The following is a 25,576-nucleotide window of genomic DNA, read 5'->3' on the forward strand; positions in this document are numbered from 1 at the left end:
ATCGATCCATCAATGCTTCCTCCTCCTCCTCCTCGTCCTCCTCCTCCTCCTCTAGCCCCATGGGGTTCATCTGGGGAAGGTCACCCCCCCATACCCCACAGCAGTGCTCGAAACCCCCCAAAATTGCACCCAGCCCCAGGACATGCACCGAGGTGCCCCGGTTTCAGCGCCCCCCCCCCATCGACCCCCTATAATTATCGGTGCATAATTATCCTTAATTATTGCAATTAATGAGGGTGGTGGGTGTTTTGCAACCCCAAGATTCTGGGAGAAATGGGGGGGCTGAGCCCCTCCCCAGCTCTTTGGGGCCCCCCCAAACTGGGACACAGTGGTTTTGGGGGGCGTGGAGGGTGCGGCGGGTGCTAACAAAGACGTAATTAAGCCCGCCGGGGTAATTAAGCATGGTGGGGCAGGTTGGGCGAGGCGGGCATGCCTGGGCCCAGCCGGAGGAGAGGTGAAGCGGGGTCAGCGCCAGGGAGACACCCCAAAAGCGGGGCGGGTGATGGGATGGGCGCTGGGGTGGGTGCTGCGGTGGGGGCGAGGCTGCCGGGAGCAGGGATGGGCTGCGGCACCCGTGTGCCCCACGGCGGGTGCCTGGTGGGGTGAGGGGGGGCCAGAGCACCCACGGAGGGTGCTCAGTGGGGACCCACAGCACCCGTATCGCCCGTGGAGGGTTCTCGGTGGGGTGATGGGACCCACGGGGAGGGGGACCACAGCACCCACATTGCCCACGGAGGTGAGGGTGCTCATAAGGTGATGGGACCACAGCACCCGTGTCACTTGGGGAGGATGCTCCGTGGGGCATGGGGACCACGGCACCCATGGGTGGTGCCCCCCTCCCTGGCTGTCACCCCACTCATGCTCCCGTGGGGGTTAGAACGGGATTGTCACCAAATCTGAGTGAGGCACGGGGGTGGCAGCGGTGGCAGCACCCCAAAGGCCCCGCTGGCCCTGTGCCTCAGTTTCCCCACCGCCCTTATCTGGCCCCGCCATAGGCAAACAGAGATAAGGTGCTGCCGAGTGCCGCCGCGCACCCAAATCCGGTGTTTCTTCCCCTGGGCGCTGCTGGACTTTGAGCTGGGGCCGAGGGCGGCGGCTGGGCTGAGATCGGCAAACTTGTGACACACATGGGGCATCCACAGGCCCGAACACCCTGAAACAGGGTGAAAACCACCCAACCGGTGGCTTTTGCAGCAAGATGCTGGGCCCCCCCCAAGCCACTCCCCCGTTTTTATGGTTTTTGGGGGAAAAAAAAAAAACCCAACCCTTTTCCTGGCTTTTTTCCACCTGGTTATTTGCAGGCACCGGGCAGCCGGCCCCGCTGCCACCGCGGCTTGGGTTTGGGTTTGGGTTTGGGGGAGCGGCGAGTGATAAAAAAGCCAAATTCCTCGTGGGTTTTGCTGAGGAAAAGTGGCCCCGGACGGGAAATGCTCCTCGAGCTGCGTGCAACCCCTTAAGAAAAAACCCAAACAAACCCTTAAAACCACCCCCTTAAAAAAAAAAAATCCCCTTAAGAAAAGAAGCCCTTAAAAAAAAAACAAACCCTTAACCCCCCCTCCCTTAAAACCCCTTAAAATCCCTTAAAACCAGGGGGAAAAGCCCCTCCAGCCCTCTTTGCCCCCCCAAATTCCTGCAATCTCTGCAAGCCAGTGGGAAATAACGATATTCTAGAAAAAAAAAAAAAGCACAATTTTATTTAAATCAAAACCCCATGAAAATCCCCCAAACCCCTGAAAATCCGTGAAAAAAGGGAGGGGAAAAAAAAAAAAGGGGATCTGGGTTTGGTTTTTTTTTTAATTTTCCCCCTTTTTGCTCTTCCAAATCTGACACGACCTTTGCTTCCTCGCAATAAATATACAAAAATAGAATAAATTAGGTTAAAAAATAAAAGGAAAAGGTAACACTGGCAGATCAGCGTTAAAGGGGAAAAAAAACCAAAACAACCCACACCCAAAAACCCGGCGGGAGAGGAATAAATAGGGAGAAAAAGGCAAAAATAAGCCAGTTTTGGGGCTGAGCCCCTATTTTTTTTTCTTGAAATGTGGGGAAAAAAAAAAAAAAGAGGAAAACCCCCCAAAACACCCCCCAGCCCAAAATGAGCTTGAAATTTAATTTTCATTATTTTTTTTGGGGGGGTGAGGAGGGGGGTGACACCAGTTTCATCCCCAACCCCGGGGATAATATTAATAATAATACTATTAAAACCCCCCTTAATAATAATAGAAATAATAAATAAACCCCTCGGGGAGGGGAGGGGGGGTGTCTTCATTTGCGTGCTTTCAAGTATTTTGGGGGGTGCAGGGGGGGTTAAATGGGGACCCCCCCGGCCCCCGCTTGCTCCTGCAGCCCCAGCAGGCTGTAGGCGATGCGCTTCTGGTGCCCCGGCAAACGCACCCCGATTTTCTTGATGTCGCTGGAAATAATGGGGGGAGAAAAGGAAAAAAATAAGGGTTATTGGGGTGGAAAGAGCCCAAAAAGGGTCCAGGTGGGAGAGGGGTTTTGGGGGGAGGGGGTGGTGCGGGGAGCGTCCCCTGGGGACGGATCCAGCCCCAAAGACCCCCTGGAGATGGGCCCAGCCCTGGGCATCCCCTGTTTTGGGGGCTGCCCCCCCCAGCCGGGCTGTTCCCGGGGGACGGACAGCCGGACACGGCTCATCCCGGCTGGACCCTGGCCAGGGAGCGTCTGATTTTATCCTGTCCCTCGGGGCAACACCACCAGCGCCAGCGACGCGGCTTCCTTTCCCAGCACGTCCCTGTCCCCGCGGGGAGCCGGAGGGGACAGTATGGGGACAGTATGGGGACCCCACGGGGACACACCATAGAGACAGCGTGGGGATGGTATGGGGGTACCAAGGGGACAGTATAGGGACAGCATGAGAACGTCATGGAGGCATCGTGGGGACGCCATGGGGATACGTGGGGACAGTATGGGGACAGCAGGGGGACCCCACGGGGACACACCATAGGGACAGCATGGGGATGGTATGGGGATACCAAGGGGACAGTATAGGGACAGACAGCATGAGTACGTCATGGAGGCATCATGGGGATATGTGGGGACAGTATGGGGACACCACGGGGACAGTATGGGGACACCATGGGGACACACCATAGGGATAGTGTGGGGATGGTATGGGGATACCAAGGGGACAGTATAGGGACAGCATGAGTACGTCATGGAGGCATCATGGGGACGCCGTGGGGATATGTGGGGACAGTATGGGGACAGCAGGGGGACACCACAGGGACACACCATAGGGACAGCATAGGGATGGTATGGGGGTACCAAGGGGACAGTATAGGGACAGCATGAGTATGTCATGGAGGCATCGTGGGGACGCCATGGGGATACGTGGGGACAGTATGGGGACACCACAGGGACAGTATGGGGACACCACGGGGACAGTATGGGGACACCATGGGGACACACCATAGGGATAGTGTGGAGATGGTATGGGGATACCAAGGGGACAGTATAGGGACAGCATGAGTATGTCATGGAGGCATCGTGGGGACGCCATGGGGATACGTGGGGACAGTATGGGGACACCACAGGGACAGTATGGGGACACCACGGGGACACACCATAGGGATAGTGTGGAGATGGTATGGGGATACCAAGGGGACAGTATAGGGACAGCATGAGTATGTCATGGAGGCATCATGGGGACGCCATGGGGACACCATGGGGACAGTATGGGGACAGCACAGGGACAGTATGGGGACACCACGGGGACACACCATAGGGATAGTGTGGAGATGGCATGGGGATACCAGGGGGACAGTATAGTGACAGCATGAGTATGTCATGGGGGCATCATGGGGACGCCATGGGGACACCATGGGGACAGTATGGGGACAGCAGGGGGACAGTATGGGGACACCACGGGGACAGTACGGGGACACCATGGGGACAGTATGGGGACACCATGGGGACACCATGGGGACACCACGGGGACACACCATAGGGATAGTGTGGGGATGGCATGGGGGTACCAAGGGGACAGTATAGGGACAGCATGAGAACGTCATGGAGGCATCGTGGGGATACGTGGGGACAGTATGGGGACACCACGGGGACACGGACTCACTCGCTGGTCATCTGCAGGACCTTCTCGATGGTGCTGTAGCCCGAGGCCATGAAGTGCTCCGTGTACTGGGGCATCCTGATGGACTCCAGCCACTCGGGGACGGAGCGGAAGGGGACGCCCTCCGAGCCGCTGGTGCTGGGCAGGCGGATGGAGACCCTGGTTGGGGCGCGGGGGGGCGTGAGCAACGGGGCGGGACGGGGGGCGCAAAAATGGCGCGGAAACGGGAGGGCGCGGAAAAACGATGCGGAAATGGAAGGGTGCAAAAAAAATTGCGAAAACGGAAGGATAAAGAAAAAAAAAGGCGAAAATGGACAAGGCAAAAAATGATGTGGAAATGGAAGGGTGCAAAAAACAACGCAGAAATGGAAGGGTGCAAAAAAAATTGGCGAAAATGGAAGGATGCAAAAAAAACGATGCGAAAAAGGAAAGATGCAAAAGAATTGTGAAAACGGAAAGATGCAAAAAGCGATGCGGAAACGGAAGGATGCAAAAAAATTGTGAGAATGGAAGGGTGCAAAAAACAATGCGGAAATGGAAGGATGCAAAAAAAGGATACAAAAAAGGAAAGATGCAAAAAGTAAGGCAGAAATGGAAGGATGCAAAAAAATTGTGAAAATGGAAGGGTGCAAAAAACAATGTGGAAATGGAAGGATGCAAAAAAAGCGGAAATGGAAGGATGCAAAAAAAGGATGCAAAAAAGGAAAGATGCAAAAAGTAATGCAGAAATGGAAGGATGCAAAAAATAATGCAAAAATTGAAAGAAGCAAAAAACCCAACGCACAAATGCGAAAAAGCAACACCAAAATGTAACGCTGCGGATACACGAAACACCGGCCCAACGCAAAGATGCAAAAAGTAACGGCGAGAGCCCAGTGCAAAACAGAACGCAGGAAAGCAAAAGCATAACGCAAAGAGCGCAAAAAAGTGAGAGGTGATGCAAAAGTGCCCGGATGTAAAAAAGAATGCAGAAATGTGAAGGTGCAAAGAGTAACGCAAAAAGTGGAAATGCAAAAAATAAGGCAAGAATGCTAAAAAAAGGCAAGAAACAACGTGAAAATGCCGAAGGGGAACAAAAAAGAGCTGAAATGCACAGATGCAAAGAAGCAGAAAAGAACGCGAGAATGCAAAACTGCAAAACCAATTAAAAAATGCAGAGATGTAGAAAAGAACACTAGAATATAAAATGGCAAAATCAATTAAAAAAAAAGCACAGATGCAAAGAAGTGTGCAAAAATGCAGAGATGCAAAAAGCAATGCAAGAATGCAGAGGTGCAAACGAGCGCAAGAATGCAGAGATGTGAGAAGCGATGCGAGAATGCAAAACGGCAAAGCCGATGCAAGAACGCAAAGGTGCAAAAAGGAGCGCAGGAATGCTGAGATGCAAAAGAGCATGCAAGAACGCAAAGGTGCAAAAAGCAATGCAAGAACGCAAAGGTGCAAGAACGCAAAGGTGCAAAAAGCAATGCAAGAACACAAAGACAAAAAAAGTGCAAGACTGCAAAGATGCAAAAAGAAGTGCAAGAATGCAAAGAAGCAAAAGAAGAAGTGCAAGACTGCAAAGGTGCAGAAAGCAACGCAAGAACGCGAAGATGCAAAAAAGGGTGCGGGAATGGAGAGATGCAAAACCCGACTCAAAAATGCAGAGATGCAAAAAGCAATGCAAGCACGCCAAGATGCAAAAAGGAGGAGTGCAAGGAGGCAAAGCTGCAAAAAACGATGCAAAAAATGCAAAGCACGTGCAAGAGTGCAATACTGCAAGCTGCACCCCCCTCCCTTCCTTCCCCCCCCCTCGCCCCGTCCCAGCTCTCTCCGTAGCTCACCGGGGGTCGAAGTCCGCCAACGCCTTGAGGGACTCGGGGGCGCGGATGAGCTTGTCGAGGATGCTGACGATATCGGCGAACTTGGGGCGCCGGCTGCGCTCCTGCTGCCAGCATTGCATCATCAGCTGGTAGATGGCGGAGGGACAGTCCAGGGGGGCGGGGAGGCGGAAGCCCTCGTTGATGGCCTTCATCACCTACGAGGAGGAGGAGGTTGAGCGGTGCTCCTCAAAAAAGCTGTCCGTTTGCAAGAACAACCCCAAAAACTGGTGTTGGGCGCTCACCTCGTGGTTTGAGAGCTCCCAGTATGGTCGCTCGCCGTAGGACATCACCTCCCACATGACGATGCCGTAGCTCCAGACGTCGCTGGCGGAGGTGAACTTGCGGTAGGAGATGGCTTCGGGTGCCGTCCAACGGATGGGGATCTTCCCGCCCTGCGACAACATTGGGGTCAACCCTGCACCCCAAAAAATAAACCAACCCCATGGCCAACCACCCCACCTTGGTGGCACTTACGCTGGTGGTGTAGGTGGCTTCAGGGTCATCTTCCAACACCCTTGAAAGCCCAAAATCGGACACCTTGCACACCAGGTTGCTGTTCACCAAGATGTTCCGGGCGGCCAGATCCCGGTGGACGTAATTCATGTTGGCCAAGTACTTCATGCCGGCGGCGATGCCCCTCAACATCCCCACCAGCTGGATGACGCCAAATTCCCCCTCTTTTTCCTGGGAAAAGGGGAGAATCCGGCCTCGAATCCATCTCTCCTCCCACCTTCCATGGTGGGGTTTGGTGGTCCCACCACCCGGTCCTCGCGCGGGGGTGGGATGTTGCCACCACGCTTCACCTACCTGCAGGAATTTATCCAGCGCGCCGTTCTCCATGTACTCCGTGATGATCATGAAGGGCTTGTCTGTACAAAAAAAAGACCCAAAATGGGTAAAGCCCCCCCAAAATCCCCCACTACCCCAACAAAATACACCCCCCAACAAGAAAAACCACAAACCCCAAAACCCCACCCCCCCAAAACCCCCCCAACCCTCCCCCAAAAAACAAAAAGCCCCCAAACCCCCCGAAATAAAAAGCCCACAAAACCCCCCAAGTCCCCCAACCCTCCCCCCAAGCCCCATGCATTGTTGCTCGAAACACCCTATTTTTATATAGCCTTTTTTTGGGGTGTTTTGCAGGGAAATTGGGGTTTTTTTGGGGTGACGGACACACAACTCACACTTGGAGACGACCCCTTCCAGGCGGATGATGTTGTGGTGGCAGAACTGGCCCATGATGGTGGCTTCGCTCAAGAAGTCCACCCGTTGCTTCTCCGTGTAGCCCACCTTCAAGGTCTTGATGGCCACCGGCACCTCCTTCTTACCGCGCTTCAGGGTGCCCTTGTAGACCTCCCCAAATTCACCTGCTCGGAGGAAGGGGGGACATTTAACCCCCCACCCTGGTCCAACTTTGGGGTGTCTTTGGGGTGACAGAGCCACCTGAGGACCTACCGGCGCCGATGACGACCTGGCGGGTGATGGAGGATGGAGGGATCTCGGTGGTGAACTTGAGCATGGCTTGGTTGGGGTCTTCGTAGGTGTGCGGGTCGACGTAGGTCTTGAGGGGCTTCAGCTGGTCTGTGGGGTGGCAGGGGGTGGTCAGCACCCATGTCACCCCCCACCCATCCCCGTTGACCCCACCATCCCGTTGCTCACCTGACTTGGAGAAGTAGACATCCTCGGCGGACTGGCGTGGCCGCGACCTCCTCCTCCTGTGGAAAAGCAGTGTTTTGCCCCCCAAAAAATCACTCCTCGCCCATCTCTGGTGGTGGAAAAATGGTATTTTGGGGTTTTGGGGGGTATCTCCTTACCGCCGGAGGACGTAGATGAGAGCGGCCAAGAGGAGGAGGACGAAGAAGATGCCAGCGACGGAGCCGCTGATGACGGCGGCGGATGCCATGGCCTCGGCGCCTGCGGGGACGATTTGGGAGGGGGGGGTTGGGGTGAACCATGCACCCCCTGGACCCCCCCACCCCAAAATTCTGCCCCGCCCCCTTGGTCCTCACCCTCGGGCAGGGTTTCGAACTCGTGCTGGGGGCTGTAGGCGCCGTGGCCATCCGTGGTGAGCGCCTGGACCCGCACCACGTAGGCGGTGGCAGGGGACAGCTTGGGGAGGGTGACGGAGGTGCCCTCGCAGCGCAGCACGGAGTAGCTGTTCTCATCCACCTGGGGACACGGGTGGGGGTGACGTGGGTGGAGGTGACACAGACGGAGGGGTGACGTGGAGGGGGGGTGATGGATTTGGGGGCGGTGGGCTGAAGCTGTGACATGGGACGGACCTTCTTGCTGTAGGTGACCTCGTACTTCCAGACCCGACTCTGCTGCCGTGGTGGCACCGTCCAGGAGAGGACCAAGCTGGTGGCCGTCCGTCCATCCAGGCTCACCGATGTCACCCGGGGTGGCTCTGCCACAGCGACAGGGACGTCACAGAGGCGTCCCCAGGATGGAGGGAAGGTAGGGGAGATGCTGGTGGCTCCTTACCCGTCTGGTTGACACTGATGGTGGTAGCGGCCACGCTACGGTGCTGGCTGTAGCCTGACACCCCGTTCCGGGCTTCGACGGTGAAGGTGTAGTTGACGTGCGGTTCCAGGTCGGTGACGGTGACCCTCGTCCCCGTCAACCCCTGGGGGGGCTCCGAATAGCGGACCCCCCCGTCGCAGGGACGGCACTCCCCGCTCTCCGGCCAGCACTGCTCGCAGGTGATGCTGTAGGTGACATCCCCGCGGCCACCCGGGTCGGCAGGGGGGGACCAGCGTAGCTGCACGGTGGCCCCCAGCCCCACGGCTGTGACGCCTTGGGGGGGCGAGGGGGGACCTGGCGGAGGGGACACGGACACAGAGAGCAGAGAGGGGGGTCAGGAGGGGGATGGCCGCGCTGTGCCTCAGTTCCCCCCCCCCAAAAAGGTCACTTACGGGTGCAGGGGTCGGCGGGGGGGTCGGCGGGGGCGCGGAAGAAGCCGTCCTGGCAGGGGCAGGCAGCGGCGGCGGCAGGGGAGGGCAGGGTGTGGGGCGGGCAGGGCTGGCAGCTGCTTGGGGACACCGCCGCCTTGAAGGAGCCGGGGGGACAAGCTGGGCGGGAGGGGACGCAATGACATCGGTGAGACCCCAAATTCCCAGCACCCGGAGTGGGAATTTTAGGGTATTTCACCTTATTTTGCAGCTTCTTTATTATTGGGATACCCCCCCCCCCCAGCCCACCCATCTCCTGGCTGAGCCCGGTCGCACTTGCTGCACTAGTGATGCTCAGGGGCGAGGATGAGGCTGCCGCCTCATTTCTCCACACCCCAGAGCGCCCAGATTGGGGATTTTAGGGTATTTTTCCCTTATTTTACAGCTTCTTTATTATTTGTGCCCCACAGAGAGAACGGGACCCCCCCAGCCCACCCGTCTCCTGGCTGAGCCCGGTCGCACTCGCTGCACTGGTGATGCTCACAGGTGAGGATCCAGGATGGGGGGTGTCGGGGCTAACACCTCCTTTCTCCACACCCCGGAGCTCCCAGATGGGGGATTTTAGGGTATTTCAACTTATTTTGCAGCTTCTATTATTACTGGGACCCCCCCAGCCCTCCCCTCTCCCACCTGAGCCCTGCCGCACTCGCTGCACTGGTGGAGCTCAAGGGTGAGGGCCCAGGACGGGGGAGGTTCGGTGCTGCCACCTCATTCCTCCAACCCAGACTGGGGATTTTAGGGTATCTCCCCTTATTTTGCAGCTTCCATTATTGTTGGGACCCCCCCTGCCCTCCCCTCTGAGCCCCGCCACGCTCGCTGCACTAGTGACGCTCAACGTTGAGGATCCAGGATGGGGAATTTTGGGGCTAACACCTCATTTCTCCGCCCCCCCCCCCTTCTATCCCCTGGCATGCACCGAGCTGGGGCATCCTCAGCCCCCCCAAATCCTCCCAAACATGGCTCCTCACCCCCCCAGTCCCAATTTACCCGCCTCCCCCAAGCGCTACCTTGGCATCTGTCTCCCACTTTCTCGTAGCCGGCCCGGCACAGGCACTCCCCGATGGGCACCAACCACTCGCCGTCGGCGTTGCAATGCAGCACCGGAGCTTGGTCGGCCACCGCCTCCTCCACGCACGTTCCCCGCACCTCGGCCAAGGTCTGCGAGTCGACGCCGGCCACCGTTTCGGGGAAGTGAGCCATACCCCGTAAAACAGCCGGGCACCTCTTGTAATAAATCCGAACGGAAAGCAACGCCACGCAAGCTCCCAAATCCTGGAAAGCCAAGTAGAAACCTTTCCGACGGAGAGGTCCCACCGACCGCACCTCAACGTTGAGTTTAACGTTCCGGGAAGCAAAATCGTCCTGGACCGTGATTTCATCCGGAGCGATGGTGTCGATCTTCTTGAATTGTCTCTTCTGGAAGTTGGTGCCGTAATCCACGTCGGATTCGGCGTAGTAGAGGTTGAAGGTCTCCTTGCAGGAGCCGCTGCCGGCGGCGGGGAAGCTGTTGCAGTCGCGGACGGTGAATTGGAGTTCGATGAAGATGCGTTGGGCCACCCCGCGGTAGATCCAGTTGGTGCGTAGCCAGTTCTCCTGCTCGCCCTCCAGCACGTTGCACACCGAGTAGATGTAGATCAAGGAGTCGTTCAGCACGTTCTGCAGCAGGTCCCACTGCCCCCCCGAGAGAGAGAAACGGGGGCTATGGGGGGAAACTGAGGCAGGGTGGGCGGGACCCCTGGTCCCCGTGGATGCCCTTGTCCTCATCCCCATGGGTGTCCCCTTTGCCATCCCCATGGAGGTCTCAGTCCCCGTCTCCATGGAGGTCCCTATCTCTTTGGAGGTCCCCATCCTCGGTCCCCAGTGATGTCCCTGTCCCCATGGATGTCCCCATTCCCATCCCCATCCCCATGGATGTCCCTGTCCCCATCCCCAATGATGTCCTTGTCCCCATGGATGTCCCCATCCCCAATGATGTCCCTATCCCCATGGATGTCCCCATTCCCATCCCCAATGATGTCCCTGTCCCCATGGATGTCCCCATCCCCAATGATGTCCCTGTCCCCATGGATGTCCCCATTCCCATCCCCATGGATGTCCCTGTCCCCATGGATGTCCCCATCCCCATCCCCAATGATGTCCCCGTCCCCATCCCCAATGATGTCCCCGTCCCCAGTGTGGCCTCTCGGGGAGCTGCTGGCCAGCGGGGCCGCACGCCTGGTTGCCGGGTGCTCACCCCTTTGCCGTAGGGCTGGGTCAGCCAGCCCAGCTCCCCCTGCGCCTTGGCGAAGTCTAGCAGGACCACTGTGGGAGAGGAGAGGGGACGTTAGCGGGGTGGGCGCGAAGGCTGGGAGATGCCACCAGGACCCACGGATGGCCCCAGGACGTGCAGATGCCACCAATACACCCAGATGCCTCTTGGACCTGCAGATGTTCCTGGGACCCACGGACGTCCACCGGGACCCACAGATGCACCCAGGACCCATGGATGTCCCTGGGACCCATGGATGTCCCCCAGGACCCACAGACGTCCACTGGGACCCACAGACGTCCCTGGTACCCATGGATGTCCCTGGTACCCACAGACGTCCACCAGGACCCACAGATACACCCAGGATCCAGGGATATCTCTGGGACCCATGGATTACCCCCAGGATCCACAGATGTCCCCCAGGACCCATAGATGTCCCCCAGGACCCATGTGTAAATCTCTGGGACCCACGGATGTCCCCGGGACACATGGATACCCCTAGGATCCACAGATGCACCTGGTCCCCACAGACGTCCCCGTGACCCGTGGATGTCCCCAGGACCTACAAACACCCCTGGCACCCGCAGATGTCCCTGGGACCCACAGATGCCCCCAGTCCCATCAGATTCCCCTGGGACCCCCACGAGAAGACCCCCAGGGCCCCCCCCCAAAAGAGGGGAAACCGAGGCAGAGCTCTGCACCGTGCCGAGGCCGGGCAGACTTGCTGTGGCACGCCAGCTGCCCCGGCAAGGGCGGTGGCCAGATCCAGCGCCGGGGAGAGGAAGAGGAGGCTGCCGAGGGCCGGGAGGGAAGCGCTGACGGGTGCCCCCCCCCCGGTGAATCACCCCCCAGGAATGCGCCCGGACGCCTGGGTTCACGCTTGGGTTCACGCTGGCGGGATGGGTCCCAGCGGGGTGGGGGAGCTTTGGGGACGGATGTCCCCGCCCAACCCCCTTCGCTGAGAACGGGCGAACTCGTGACGCGACCCAAGAGGGTCAAGTCTGGGGGGGAACCCCAAGAACCTGGTTGGGGGGGGGACACATGCACGTGTGACTCCGTCGTCCCCCCCACCGTGCCCGGGGTCAGGAAGGATGCCGGGGCGGATATCCCGGCTTTCCTGCGGCTGGAAATCCCCCCGCACGCCTCCGGAGAGCGGAAAGCCGGCGGGAGGCTGGCGCGTGAGCTGAGTCGGTGGGTTCTCTGCGGGGGGTCCCTGCCCGTCCCCCGTCCCCCCCGGGGCTGCGGCAGGGGTGACTCAGGGGAGAAACCCAGGGCTGTGGCTGTTGAGTCAAGGGGTGCAGCACCCAAGGGCGCGCCCATGCCCGGGGCCACCGGTGCTGTTGGCACCCCCGGTGCCATCACCGTCGGCGTCTGCGACCCTCGGCCACCGCCATCACCGCCGTCACCACCATCAGCATCTCCATTGCCATCATCAACGCGGCCATCGCCACCACCATGGCCATCGCCACCACCGCCTCCATCGCCACCACCGCCGCCATCATCTCGGCCATCACCATCAACATCTCCACCGCCATCCCCACCTGCATCTGCAGCCCCTTACACCACCATCACCTTCCCCGTCCACATCTGCGTTGCCATCTCCACCTCCATCTCCACCTCCATCTCCACCTCCATCTCCACCTCCATCTCCACCTCCAACCCCGTCCGCATCTGCAGCCCCATCGCCATCTGCACCACCGTCCCCACGACCACCCGCAGCCCCTGCACCGTTGCTGTCGCTGTCCCCGTCTGCATCGGCGCTGCTGTTGCCATCGCCGTCACCACCATCGCTGTTACCCCACATCGCCACTGCCCTCCACATCTGCGTCCCCGTCCCCGGCTGCATCCTTGTCCTGTCCCCTCCCCAGCTGCATTTTCATCCCCACCGCTGTCCTGCCCTGTCCCCATCCCATCCCCGTCCCATCCCTTCCCATCCCTGTCCCCATCCCTCTCTTAATCTGAATCCCAATCCCCATCCCAAAATGAATCCCAGTCCCGATCCCATCCCAATCCCAACCCCATCCCGTTCCCCTCCTCCAGCCCCCCGCCCCTCCCCCTAGCCCACCCCTCCCCCCGGGACACCCCAAACCTCAGGGGGCAGTGCAGGACCCGCCCGGGGCACCCAGCACCCCCAGCCTCCCCTTCCCACCGGATTTCGCCCTTTCCAAGCGATGGGACCCCCCAACCCCGCTGCTCCCCCAACACTTTCCCCTTTTTTGCTCTTTTTGACCCAACCCCCCGGGACCCCCGGGGATCCCTCCCGGGAACCCGCACATTGGGAACGTGCCCCAAATCCCGCAGCCGCGTCGGGGCGGTCGGGGGTCCCCGCCATGGGGTTCCCCCCCCCGCCTTCCCCCCGGCACTTCAAACCCCTCATTTTAGGATTTTTTACCCTATTTTTATTTTTTAGGGGGTATTTTCCATCCCAAACCACCCCCCAGCCTCCGATTTATTTGCATCGCGGGCCGGATCCTTCCATCTTTCCCTCAAAAAGCGACGCATTAAACCCTTCGGACGGAGTTTTGAGAAAGACCGATTTTCTTCAAAATTAAATATACATCTTGAAAAAGTTACATTTCCCCTTTTTTAATCCAAACCCCCCCAAACTGAGCCCAAAAATCAGCCGGGGAAGGATGCGAGGTGGAGGCCGGCGGGACGCTGCTTGTTTTTCCCAGCACTTTTTGGGGTTTTCCTGACATTGTTTTCCAGCTCTCGGGGCCGGATCCTGCCCGGCCCATCGCCGGCCATGGGAAACGCTCCATTTTAGGGTGATTTTCCCCTTTTTTGGGGTTTTTTTTTTAAACCCCTCCACCCTAACCGCTCTGTCGGACTTTTTTTGGGGGGCACCCAGCAGGATCAGGCCCCGCTGCGTGAGCCGGACGCTCTGCTTGGGAAAAGTTGCCCCAAACTCTTGGTTCCCCCCCTTTTTAGCTCTTTTTTATCTTCCCCCCCCCATTTCAGCTTTTTCAACCCCATTTTAGCCCCCTCCCCCCCTTTTAGCTCCCCTCCCCCGTTTTAGTCTTCCCCCCCCCGTTTTACCTTTTCCCCCCTTTTTAACTCCCCCCATTTTAGCTTTTTCCCACCCAAAACGCGCCCCGGCAGCCGGTGATTTAGCGCCGCACCCATGGGTGCCCTTTTTTTGGGGGGGCACCCCCGTCACCCTTTATTTTGGGGGCTCCCCAGCCCCCAACCTCTCAGCCCCCAAAACCGCCCAAACTTACCCCAAAACCACCCCACCCCTTTGGGTGCGCACCCAGCACCCCCCCAGCACCCCAATAAGGGGGTTTCGGGGTGCCCCCCCCGAGCGCGGAGCTCACCTTCTTCGGCTGCCAGGCGGGTGACGGCGGTGAGGAGGAGGAGGGTGAAGGCTGGGGGGGTGCCCGCCATGGCGGGGGGGGTTCGGGGGGGGCCCGGGGTGCACCCCACAACCGGCGGCACCCAGCGCTGTGGGGTGTGTGGGGCTGAGCACCCCGCTCCTGTTCATTCATGTCCCGAGTGATGTCACGCGGCCACGCCCGCTCTTAAAGGGACAGGAGGTGCTCCCAGTACCCACCAGTACGGGACTGGGAGGGCCCGAGCCTGAGGATGGGAAGTGGGCAGGTTGGGGGAGGGGGGGATTCTGGGACACCCCCCCCCCCCCCCCCCCGCCGCGGGGGAGCACCCCCGCGGGGGGGGGGTGGGGGGGTTGGGGTTGTGTGCGTGGGTCCGGATCCGTCCCGTGGTGCTGGGTGCGTGGGTGCGGATCCGTCCCGCAGCACCGTGTCCCGTCCCCGCCAGCTCCGGCCCCGAAGGGGTTAAACCGCCCCCCCCGCCCCCTCCCCTTTCATTCATGAAGCGGCGTGGGAAGGGGGGGGGCGGCAGCCAATGGCGGCAGGGGGCGGGGCCAGGCGGCTACTACCGGCTCCTCCCCTCGCCCACCGGACAGCGGGGGGGGGGAGGGGGGGGCTGGTTTTGGGGGCGCTGCCCGGCCCCCCCTTTCCCGCATCCCCTGGGCCGGAAAGAGGCCGGAGCAGAAATCGGCTTTTTCCGCCCTAAATCCAATGCCGGTTTTCCGCCGCGCTGGGGAGGGGAGTCGGCCCCGCCTGGGGGGGCCGGATCGGGCCCCAGCACCCCAAATCTCGCATCGCCCGTAGCACCCCCATCCCCGTCACCCCCATCCCCCCAAATCCTCAGCACCCCTCGATCCCCCATCCCCCCAAATCCCGCCGCACCCATAGCACCCCCCTCCCCAGCGCCCCAAGTCCCCCTGTACCCCCGTTGCATCACCCCCAGCACCCCAAATCCCCCAGCATCCGCAGCACCCCAAATCCGCAGCACCCCCTCCCTAACCCCCAGCACCCCAAATGGGAGGAGGCAGGGCACGCGGGGCTCTTTTTGGTGGAGAAAAGTGAATTTTGGGCAAAAAGCACCATTTCCCCCCCCCAGCTCTGGACGGGCAGCGCTGTTCAACGGCGGGGGGAGGCCAGAGGCCGCGGTGAGGGGCCCCCGGCACCGCAGGGGCCCCCCGGACCCGTCCCGCAAGAGGGGGCTCAGGCCGGGGGGGACCCCTCGCCCCCCGGGGCGACGCCGGCGGCGATTTGGTCGCGACGCCAGAGCCTCTCGACCAGGGCGTCGAGAAGGGGGGCGACCCGGGCCAGCCCCCCGCGGCCCCCCGCCGCCCCGCCCCGCTGCCCGCCCGCAGCACCGGCAGCCCCCAGGTCCCCTCGAAGGCCGTCACGTCCCCCTCCGTCACGTCCGCCTGCGGGGACAGGTCAAATCTGGGGTGGTGGGGGGACAGACGGGTCAAGGGAGACAGCGACACCCTGAAAAATCCCCCCCAAACCCCGTAAAAATAAGTGGGAGCCGCCCAGCCATTGGTGTAATGACGTGCGCACGTTCTCAGCCTACCAAGGAGTGGTAGGAGATATGGGGGTGCAAACCTGCTTGTGGGGGGACACAGGGTCAAGGGAGACACCAACACCCCAAAAAATCCTCCCCGGGGGTGGGCAAAACCCCCTAAAAATAAGTGGGCGCTGCGAATCCATCGGTGTAATGAAGCGTGCACGTTCTCAGCCTCCTGAGAGGCCAAGTGGTGCGAAATACGGGGGTGCAAACCCGCTTACGGGGGGACTCGGACCCCCCCCAGGGCTCCCCCGGGAAGGATACTTGGTGCCGACGACCACCCTAACGAGGTTTTCTTCGTCAGGGCCGACGACCCGGCTCATCTGGGCTGGCAGCTCCTCGAAGGACGAGCGGTCGGTGAAGGAGAAGAGGAAGAGGATGGCGTCCGCTTCTTCCTTGCAAGCCTGGGGGGACAGGGCCACCATCACGGGGCGTCCTGTGTGCGTCCCCAGACTCGTGTCCCCCCCCCGCCCCGACTCACGGGCAGGAGATGCTCGAATTTTTTCAGGGCTCCGTCCCCACAATCCCAAAAATGAAGCTGGAAGATGACGGGGCGGCCGCTGGCCCGCGGCTTGGCCGGCCAGTAGACGGTGGTGGCCTCTATGCCTGGGGGGGGACGGGACACGCACACAGGCACGCGGTCGGTCACCCCGGGGGGACACCGGGGTGCTGTGCGCGTCCCCCCACAACGTACCCAGGGTCTCGTGGTGGACGGGGGGCACGGGGGTCCCCGCCAGCGAGGCCACCAAGGCCGTCTTGCCCACGCCGCTCTTGCCGGAGAGGAAGAGTTTGTAGGTGACGGTGGGGACGGCCAAGCTGGGGGGCAGCGCCGGGCGCTCCAGCAGACCTGGGGGGGGGCACGGGTGTGAGGGTTTTTTTGGGGGGCTGGCACCCCATTTTAGGGGGAGGCGGGGGGGGCTCACCGAACACTCTCCGCTGGTTCTTCTGGAGGATGGAGTCCAGGTAGGGGCGGCCGGCGGGGGAGAGGAGCCAGCCCGGCTCCAGCGCCGAGCCCCCCTGCGCCGCCATGCGCCCCCGAAACCTGGGGGTGCGGGGAAGGTGCCCCCCCTTCCCCCGTGGCGTCACTGCACCCCGCGGCTTGGGGGAGCCGGGTGACCCCTTCTGGCCCCCCCGCCCGAGGGTCCCTGCACCCCCCAGGGTCCCAGCCTGCTCCCATGGGGTCCCTGACCCTCCCCCCCCATCCGGGTCCCTGAACCCCCCATGGGGTCTCCCCCCACCCCCGGGGTCCCTGAACCCCCATGGGTCCCTGACCCCCCGTGGGGTCCTTGTGCCCCCCTTCGGCATCCCTGAAACCCTGCCAAGGGGTCCCCGCACCCCACACCCTGCAGGGGGTGCAAGGCAGCCCCCCAGGGGGTCTCTGCACCCCCCAAATGGCTCCCTGTCCCCCCCAACTGGCTCCTTGCCCCCCCACACGTGCAAAAGGAGATGCAACGCCGCCCGCCGCCCCCGGGGGTCCCTGCACCCCCTTGCACCCCAAACCCTGCACCGGGGACGCAACGCGCCCCTCCCTCCCCCGGGGTCCCCCCTTTGCCCCCGCGGTCCCTTTAAGGCGCGGCCCCTCCGCCTCACCTGCCGCCGCTTCCGCCCCGCGATGATGTCAGCGGGGGAGGCGTGGCCTCGCCGCCGCCCCGCCCCCTTTCCACGGCGCATGCGCGGGAGGCACGTGGAGCGGAGCAGACCCCCGCCCCTATCGCTTATGGGGGGCGGCCCTGTGCGATGGGGACCCCGGCCCTACAGGGTACGGGGGCGACGGCCCCACGGGCTATAGGGGACCCCGGCCCTACAGGGTACGGGGGCGGCGGCCCCACGGGCTATGGGGGACCCCGGCCCTACAGGGTACGGGGGCGGCGGCCCCACGGGCTATGGGGGACCCCGGCCCTACAGGGTACGGGGGCGGCGGCCCCACGGGCTATGGGGGACCCCGGCCCTACAGGGTGCGGGGGCGGCGGCCCCACGGGCTATAGGGGACCCCGGCCCTATAGGGTACGGGGGCGGCGGCCCTACGGGCTATGGGGGACCCCGGCCCTATAGGGTACGGGGGTGGCGGCCCCACGGGCTATGGGGGACCCCGGCCCTATAGGGTACGGGGGTGGCGGCCCCACGGGCTATGGGGGACCCCCCTTTTCTGAACGCTCCTGTCCATCCCCCCAACTCGTGCCCCCCGTTTTTCCGCCTCTCCCTATTGCTCCCGCATCCCCTCCTAGAAATACTGCCCTCTGCCTGCCCAGCCTGGCCCCAAATCCCCCCTTTTGCCCCCAAACTCGCAGGGAGTGCAGCGGGGCGTTGCCCTCCACGGCATTGCCACCCCCCGCCCCCCCCCAAAGCACCAACCAGCCGTTTCTTTTCCTTTTTATTTGTTAAACCGCTAAAAATTCATCAGGATGGGGGGGGGAACCTATTCACACCCCCCCCCTCCAAAATATACACAAGATTTTTAAATATCACCGAAAATTGCTTTTCATTCCTACGCTCGGCCGAGCCTGGGACGACGATGTGGGGGGACACCTGAGTCGCAGGGGGGGGACACACCTCACTCACAGCACCAGCGGCTCAAAATTTGGGATGAATTCATCGTTAACGGCGCAGAACATGCCTTTCCGCGACCGATGGGGATGGAGGAGGGAAGGCCCCGGCTGCTCGGCGGCTTTGGGACCGGTTGGGGGGATTTTGGGGCCGGTTACGGGTCTTTTGGGACCAGCTGAGGATGGAGACCACGTAAACGTTGGGAAAACGCCCCTCGAGAGATGCTCGGCGCAGGAAGAAGGACGTCAACCCAACGCCGACCTGCCGCCCAGCCCTTTTTTGACTTTTTTTTGGGGCAGATGACAAGAGACATGCAAAGGGGAGAAGGGAATCAATGGCGAAGCCCCGACCGCCTTCCCCACGGCGAAGAAGTATTTCATAGATCACCCTGGGTGCTCCTGAGGTTTTGGGGGTAAAAACTGCGTTTTGCCTTCCCTTAGGACAAATCAAATATGTTTGGGATTGGAGCGGGAGAGGTTGGATTTAAGGAGGGATTTATTTACAGAGGGGGAAACGCCGCAGATGAAGCAAAACCCTCCCCATCCCCACATGGCTGGGATGCGATTTAAGGCTCTGACCGGCAAAAAGCTCAGTGGGGATGGAGGGGGGGGGGAAGAAAGAAAAGGAGGGGAGAAGGGGCCACGTCATGGCGCTGCCGGTTTGGGGAGGGTTCCCTACTTTTCAGGTGCTGGAGGTTGTTGACCAAAACCTGGCAGAAGCCGCCCATTTCCCACCCCCCCGTCACCTCGAGGGGCAAGGGAAGGAGGGCGTTGTCCCAGGTTCAACCTCTGTGGATTTTATTTTGTTTTAATCTTTGCGGAAGGAGGCACATGCAAAGATGAGGTGCAGCTACTGCTATGGGGGCTGCTCACGCCCTCCAATTTACCAGTATTCATCCTTTTGGCTGGAAAAAAAACCCCAAACCTTTTGGGAGGCTACAAAACCTTCAAGTCTAGAAGGGAAGTGGCAGCCAAATTTCTCAGCTTTGGGGGAATAATGGGATTTTTAGAGTAAGTGGTGTGGTTTTTTGCTGATCGGAAGGGATCAGGGCTGATCCCGAAGCCTGATCCAGCTGGATGCAGCACAGGGCAGGGAGAAGAGGATGCTAACGCCCAGCTAATTCTTAATATTTTTGGCATTTTGACACAAAAAAACCCTGTCCTTCCTTCCTTCTTATGGTCCTGTACGGAAGACAGGAACAAGAGTGGCAGGCCAAAGGGGTGAGAGGCAAAAAAAAAAAAAGGCATCGTGTTTGTGCCGAGCAAAGGTTTGCAGCGCTGGAAGATTCCTGCTGGGGTATTGCTGTTGTTTTCCTTACAGTCAAGCATGGAAATAATCAGTGCACGCAAGCTAACAGCCTCCTGCCTGCCGGTATTTGGTTTGTTCGTATAAAACCACTTCTACTCACATCCCGCGAGGAGTTTCGGAGAGATACGAAGCCTCTCAAACCCCTGGAAAATAAAACCAACCTCAAGAGGATACTGGACGGCAGATTTCCCTACCTGCTCACCCCAAATTCTTGGCTTGGATCACAGCGGCGTGGGTCCTTCCCCGCCTGTAAACACAATTCGCTTTACTGGGGCCTTACTGGGAGCCGGCGGGGCAGTGCTGGAGGTTTTGCTTGGACTTTATTGGTTTCTTGCTCCCTAATTCACAGTTTGAACGCCTGCGTGACAGAGTAAGGGCTTGGAAAGGAGAGGGAAGAGCCACGGGGAGGGAGGGGAGAAGGTGATGGCGGCAAAGGGCTCGGGCCGCATTATCTTTTTGCTCGCACAAAGTACAAGGCATTTGTTTTGGGATAGTATTTCACGTTTTGTTTCTTGTCCATGAGGCCACCGAATATGATTAACTCCCCTCTGCCTTGCACCACCGTGTGTAAACTGGTTTCGGGCGGCCCCACCACCGAACTGCTGTTGAACACTTTCCATTTGACTCGTCCTTTTTCCTTGGTGTCTTTAATGTCCAGCACGTACATCTGCATGGGTTTGCAGTTCATGCTCTGGTATAAAGGCTTCCCCACGTTGAGGGACTGGGGAGGGTGGTGGCCCAGGCGGCGGGCGATGGGAGGTAAGGAATGGCCGTCGCCTTGAGTAGAGCCCGGCCGTGCCGCCGAGCCCGTCTCGGCACCCGGGGACCCTGGGGAAGAAGCCAGGGGAGGGCTCAACGCTGCAGAGGCCGAGGAGCCTTTGGAAGAGAGGGCTTTGACGGCCTCCAAGCTCCTCCGGAGCGCGCCGGGGGAAACGGCCCCCGGGAGGGAGCTGGCGACGTGGGGCGGCGTATGGATGCCGTTGGTCTGCTCGGGGGGGTTCCTCACGCTCGTGCCGACTGTCCTGCCCTCCACGCCGTCCATCTGGCAGATGATGGAAGCCGGTTTCTGTTCCCAGCTCAGGTCGACGGATCCCAAACGCAGGTCTTTCTGCTCCGGCAGCGATCCCCGTCGCGGCGCCAGGGCGAGCCCCACTTTTAGGTCGTATCCTTCAGCCGCGGAAGGCGTGCTGGGTGATACGACCTGCACGGGGCTGTCCAAGGAGGCTCCGCCGGCCGCCGTGGCTCCGGGCGATAAGCTCCCACCGTTGAGTACAGGGGAACTGTCCCCTCTGGCTGGGGAGAGGCTGCCTTCCCGGGATCCTGAGGGGGTTTGCCTCTGCGCTCTGGGTCGCAAGGTGCCCCAGCGGCCGTTGACGCAGGGAGCCTCGTCCGTGTTCCTGACGGGAGACTGAGAGCGGTATTCCCGCGTTTCGGGGACCAGGGCGGGCGGCGTGGCGCTGATGGGAGAGGGGCGAGAGTTCAAGCTGGGACTCAGCGGGGCTCTCCCGCTGGGAGCTTGGCTAAAGACCACAACGCACTGGCCCACCTGAAAGAGGAGAAGGGGAGGTAACAGGTTACAAACGGCAGGATGACCCTTTGCACTGTATTGGGGAAAAAACCAGGGGGGTATGGAGCATTCTGGGCAGGCAATAAAGATCAACAGATGTATATGAGAGAGCAGAGACCCCGCTGTGTCCGTACCCTGCAGGCAGGATGGCACCACAGTTCCGGGGCTCCGTGGTCTTCGTTCTCCACCTTGAGCGGCTGCCACGTCCAGGGGTTCGCGTGCATGTGCAGTAACCAGGCGTCTTTAAACAGCTGTGAAGGAAAGCGTGACAGATTTAGAAGCCTGGTTTGAGATTTAGGAGCCTGGTTTGCTGCTGAGATCATCCCATCAGAGGTAGGAGCGGTGCTTTGCTGCTGCAGACAGAGGAATGGTGACCCAGATCAGGATCTGACCACCCAGGAGTGACTACACCCTACTATGGCCATGGACAAATCCCTTCATCTCCATTTTCTACCCCAGTATAAAATCAGGACTAATTCTTCCGAGGCTCAGTTAACTTTGGCGAGCTGCTCAGATAGCGCCTGGGGTGCTTTTTTAATTAAAGCAGCTCTAGCAATAGCTAGACAGCTTCTCTGGAAAATTTACCGCGTGGGTGCCCAGATTTGCAGGATAAAATGCCACCCGGGTAATGTGCAGCGTCCCCCCTCTCCCTGGTCCAGCACTCAGGGCTGTTACAGTGAGACGCGTGCAGTTCATGCCCACGCTCCCCCCAGGATACTTACTGCATTGGGACCACCACAGCCACCGAGGATTAAAATGGTTTCATTGTCTATCACGATCTGGAGGGGGCAAAGAACAGCGTTTCAGACCGGGAAGGATGTGAAGCCATCCCCGGCGCTTTCGGCAAAGCCTCCAAGTGCAGGCAGAGCCAGGTTACGGCTTCTCAGCCGCGCAGACGCTGCCGAATTTTGTCCGCCCCGGGATGAGGAGCGGAGCTGGGATGGAGAGCCGGTTTTGCTGGGCCCGAGGCAAAGCAGGACGCAGGGTTCACCCCACCGCCTTGTCCCAAACGGCTCACAAACCCGTTCCTCTTACAGAGGCAAGCAATTACCCTTCCTGAAGCTGAGCCAAACAGCAAGGGACTCGACACCCCTCTTCACTAAAGAGGTGAAGGTGGAAGGATTGTCTGGGAGGGCGCATGCCTGCAGCAGTATTTGTTAGATGCTGGTGGTGGGTGAGCTAGTCCCTTAGTCTCCTTTCCTAGTGGATGGAGAGAAAGGCACGTTCAAGCACGAGCCATCCGATCTCTTTTGGGTGCCCTGCTACGCTGAGATGATCTGCATGCTGGGCACCACTGACCGTCCTCCTGGGGACCATGAAGGGAAGGCAGGGATGCCGTCTGCGACGGAGACGCCTACATTGAGCCGGGCGACTCCCACGAGCTCCCTGCCCTGGGCAGGCAATAAAACAGGCGCTGCCAGACCCGTCCTTCGAGGGGGTACAATCCAGAGTCGCTTGAACCAAGAACCAGGAGAGCGGAGCAATCAAAGGGCCCCAAGCCAAACCAACTTGTGATAACGCTTCATTGATCTTAAACGCCAAGGGGGATGGATCGCTGGGTGAAAACAGCAATTTGTTTTCTAGAAATGCTCATTAGAGTTCTGAGTCATGTGCAAGACCTGCCCGAGTGTTAGGGAGATTAAAAGTGCACCCTCACGGAACAGATGGCTAGAGGAAACAAGGGCCCGTCGGGCAAAGGCTGCAAAGATAACTTGGAAATTGGGCGCTAGCTTTCAGGCAACCTGCAGAGAGCTGCCTGGAAGCTGGAAATTAAGCCGTGTCTGGCTTATCTTTGGAGCGTGTGTTGGTGCTGAGCTAGTGAAGGAGAGCTCACCTGAGACTGGCCACCTCGCGGGTGAGGGCTGGGCCCAGAGATGTTGGGCTTGGACCAAGCCCACTGCTCGAGATCCAGCACCCAGACATCGTTGCTCCTGCGAAGATGAGACAAGTGTTGACGATACCGCTGGTACAAGCAGACCCTCGGGGCGTTTGAAACGTGGGTTCAGGGCAGAGTTTTATGGCAGAATTGAGTTTTTAGTGGGCTGGAGCCTCGAGGGGATTCGCCGCGAGAGGCAAAGGGTGTGCTAAGGCAGACCCCAAAACCCTGAGGAGATTTCCTTGTGAAACGCTATGAGCTGCCCCAGGACCACCACAATACACTCCTCGCTTGCAGGAGCACTTGTCAAACACCCTCACCCCAAGCTTACATTTGCCGAGATCCTAGTGAACCCCCGAAGACGATCATTTTGTCTTCGATGACACAGGAGGAGTGTCCTGCCATGGGAGGGGGGCCGTGGGTGGTCACGATGCAGTTCCACCTGGGGAAAGAGGGAGGAAGACATTCACCATCAGGTAGGAAAGCGCTGGATGAATGGCAAAATGAAAATTCCCAGGGGCCGGCAAACTCCTCAAGAACACGTTAGAGGAAAACCTCAGGGAAAACCTCTAAAGATCCAAATAATAACGAAACTAATTAGAAATACTAATGCGCTAAACATTTTTAAAGCATGACAAAGTCACAAGGCCAAGTTGGAAATATTGCCCTTTTCAATTAAGTTCGCCCTGAATTATCTCCAACGTGGTTTAATTACAGCATTCTAACGACACTGCCCAAAAGTGCATTGGATAATTGACACTTTTGATGATGAAAAGTTCTCAATGAAAGAGGAGCAGGAACCATCACCGCTTTGATACAGCATTTGCTCCTTTCTCACACACAAGCATCAGTGGGAAAGCCTGGTCTAAAACCAGCCAAACGGTGTTTAAAAGGAAAAGGAAAATTCCTGCCATCTCCACGGTCACTGCTGGATGCTTTATTAAGAGTCCAGGAGCTGTAAAGGCAGAGAGCTTACTAAAACGGTGCAGATATCTGTTTTATCACGTCTCCCTTGGAGGGCCACAGGAGTGTTGAGTTTTGGACCATCGCTAAAAGCAAGACCTCCAGGAGTTAAGGCTTTATCTCCTGCTTTCCTCAAAGACCTCACTGTCTTGCAGCCAAATCGATTATGTGTTTAAAACATTCGCATCCAGGTTTCCCACCTGGCCGGATGGGAACACGTGGGGAGTCTGGCATATTTTTGGTACGAGCTGAGCGCCATATGGAAGCAACCACCACCCAAGAGGTGCCAGACAGCAGCGTGCCCAGGTCTCTGCTGTGCTCTTGTGGGTTAGGGTTTGGTTTTTTTTTTTTTAATTTTTTTGTTTCAGTAAGAGCATCACAGACACACCTAGGAAACCAAGCTTTCCTACAAGCCAGTCCCAGGCAGGCTCAGAGAGTCACCCTCCGGCATTTCTCCAGCTGCATTACATACACATTTTTACAGGATCAAAGCCTGGGCTTTGAATCCAGATGTGCTCTTACCAGTTTTTGGAGGGTGAGTATGTATGGATTTCATCGAAGAACCTCTCTGGCTGGTGCAGAGGGTAAGGGCTCGGCCGCGTCCACCCACCGAAAAGCACAAGCAAGTCCTTGTAGACCACCAGCGTGGCCCCAGCCTTGGGTGAGGGGTATGAACCTGGGCAGGGATAGAGAAGGGGAAGGTTAAGAAACCACGCTTGAACACAGCCACCGAACTCTGCATCAGTTTTACTGATGTGCGACAACACGGAGACTTCACCTTTAAAAAAAAGAAATAGCAGAAAAGAAGGCAAAATTAGAGTTGGGAGCCTGGGAAGAAAAACTACTGCCAATTTGTGTCATCGTAATTAGTAGGAGCCTGAAAGCACATCTCATGTATGGCAAAACATCTGTCACTCACTGGCAGGAAATTGCTAGCTTTCTAATGTATCCCTCGAAATTATTGCTTTAGCACTGAATAAAAGCAATAATTACCTCCAAATACCTAGTAACTTCTCCCCAAGGAAGGAGGGAGAACGAATACCAACTCTAACACATCCGGAGCTGCTCACGGCAGATCGCTCGGGTACTCATCCACCAAACCCCATTTTTTGCGAAGCGGCACGATTAAACCCTAAACCCTTTGCTGCGTGAATTAACAGTCACTCCTCAAGTCCGCAGAACGAAGTGCTCCTCTAAAAATTATTAAGAGATTTTTTGCTTGTCTTGTTCAAGGTTCAAAAGGCTCCGCTTGGGCCAGGGACCTCCCGAGCAGGACCCGCACAAGCAAG

The 25,576-nt window shown here is 59.1% G+C and overlaps 3 protein-coding genes across 4 annotated transcripts in view; all 3 read right to left on the minus strand.

Moving 5' to 3' along the window:
* Window positions 1–1,690: 1,690 nt before the first annotated feature.
* EPHA2 (EPH receptor A2) lies at window positions 1,691–15,265 on the minus strand. 2 transcript variants are annotated; one of them, XM_072883774.1, is made up of 17 exons: window positions 14,466–15,265; window positions 11,134–11,201; window positions 9,908–10,571; window positions 8,865–9,020; window positions 8,434–8,766; window positions 8,232–8,356; window positions 7,959–8,118; window positions 7,764–7,863; window positions 7,609–7,664; window positions 7,405–7,530; window positions 7,134–7,316; window positions 6,757–6,818; window positions 6,424–6,633; window positions 6,192–6,341; window positions 5,911–6,104; window positions 4,091–4,225; window positions 1,691–2,413 (listed from the first exon to the last, which is right to left on the minus strand). In XM_072883774.1, the coding sequence occupies exons 1-17, from the start codon at window positions 14,533–14,535 to the stop codon at window positions 2,308–2,310; spliced, it is 2,898 nt and encodes a 965-aa protein (XP_072739875.1). In that variant the 5' UTR covers window positions 14,536–15,265; the 3' UTR covers window positions 1,691–2,307. The 2 variants fall into 2 exon arrangements, with proteins under 2 accessions (XP_072739875.1, XP_072739874.1); XM_072883773.1 differs by having other exon boundaries at window positions 4,091–4,246; window positions 14,466–15,264.
* A 282-nt stretch (window positions 15,266–15,547) lies between these two features.
* On the minus strand, window positions 15,548–17,134 carry CPLANE2 (ciliogenesis and planar polarity effector complex subunit 2). Its single transcript, XM_072883775.1, is given in 6 exon segments — window positions 15,548–15,812; window positions 15,815–15,905; window positions 16,294–16,433; window positions 16,511–16,635; window positions 16,724–16,876; window positions 16,953–17,134. Coding segments are annotated over 6 exon segments (750 nt in total). The 5' UTR covers window positions 17,059–17,134; the 3' UTR covers window positions 15,548–15,677.
* A 1,263-nt stretch (window positions 17,135–18,397) lies between these two features.
* The window catches only part of FBXO42 (F-box protein 42), a 50,192-nt gene continuing 43,013 nt past the window's right edge, over window positions 18,398–25,576 (minus strand). The window contains exons 5-10 of the mRNA XM_072884002.1: window positions 24,810–24,963; window positions 23,656–23,766; window positions 23,283–23,379; window positions 22,171–22,227; window positions 21,583–21,699; window positions 18,398–21,427 (exon numbers count right to left, since the gene is read on the minus strand). Of these exons, the coding sequence (XP_072740103.1) occupies window positions 20,330–21,427; window positions 21,583–21,699; window positions 22,171–22,227; window positions 23,283–23,379; window positions 23,656–23,766; window positions 24,810–24,963 (1,634 nt within the window). The 3' untranslated portion in view covers window positions 18,398–20,329. The remainder of the gene's footprint in view (window positions 21,428–21,582; window positions 21,700–22,170; window positions 22,228–23,282; window positions 23,380–23,655; window positions 23,767–24,809; window positions 24,964–25,576) is intronic.

This window comes from Ciconia boyciana, chromosome 19, assembly GCF_034638445.1.
Source record: "Ciconia boyciana chromosome 19, ASM3463844v1, whole genome shotgun sequence".
Classification (NCBI taxonomy): domain Eukaryota; kingdom Metazoa; phylum Chordata; class Aves; order Ciconiiformes; family Ciconiidae; genus Ciconia; species Ciconia boyciana.

Coding starts and splice junctions, on each gene's coding strand:
- EPHA2 (XM_072883773.1), bottom strand. CDS start 14,535: ATGGCGGGCACCCCCCCAGCCTTCACCCTCCTCCTCCTCACCGCCGTC. Junction 8,119..8,231: donor AGGTCACCTACAGCAAGAAG/GTCCGTCCCATG, acceptor CCGTGTCCCCAG/GTGGATGAGAACAGCTACTC. Junction 4,247..5,910: donor TTGGCGGACTTCGACCCCCG/GTGAGCTACGGA, acceptor CGCCCCAACCAG/GGTCTCCATCCGCCTGCCCA.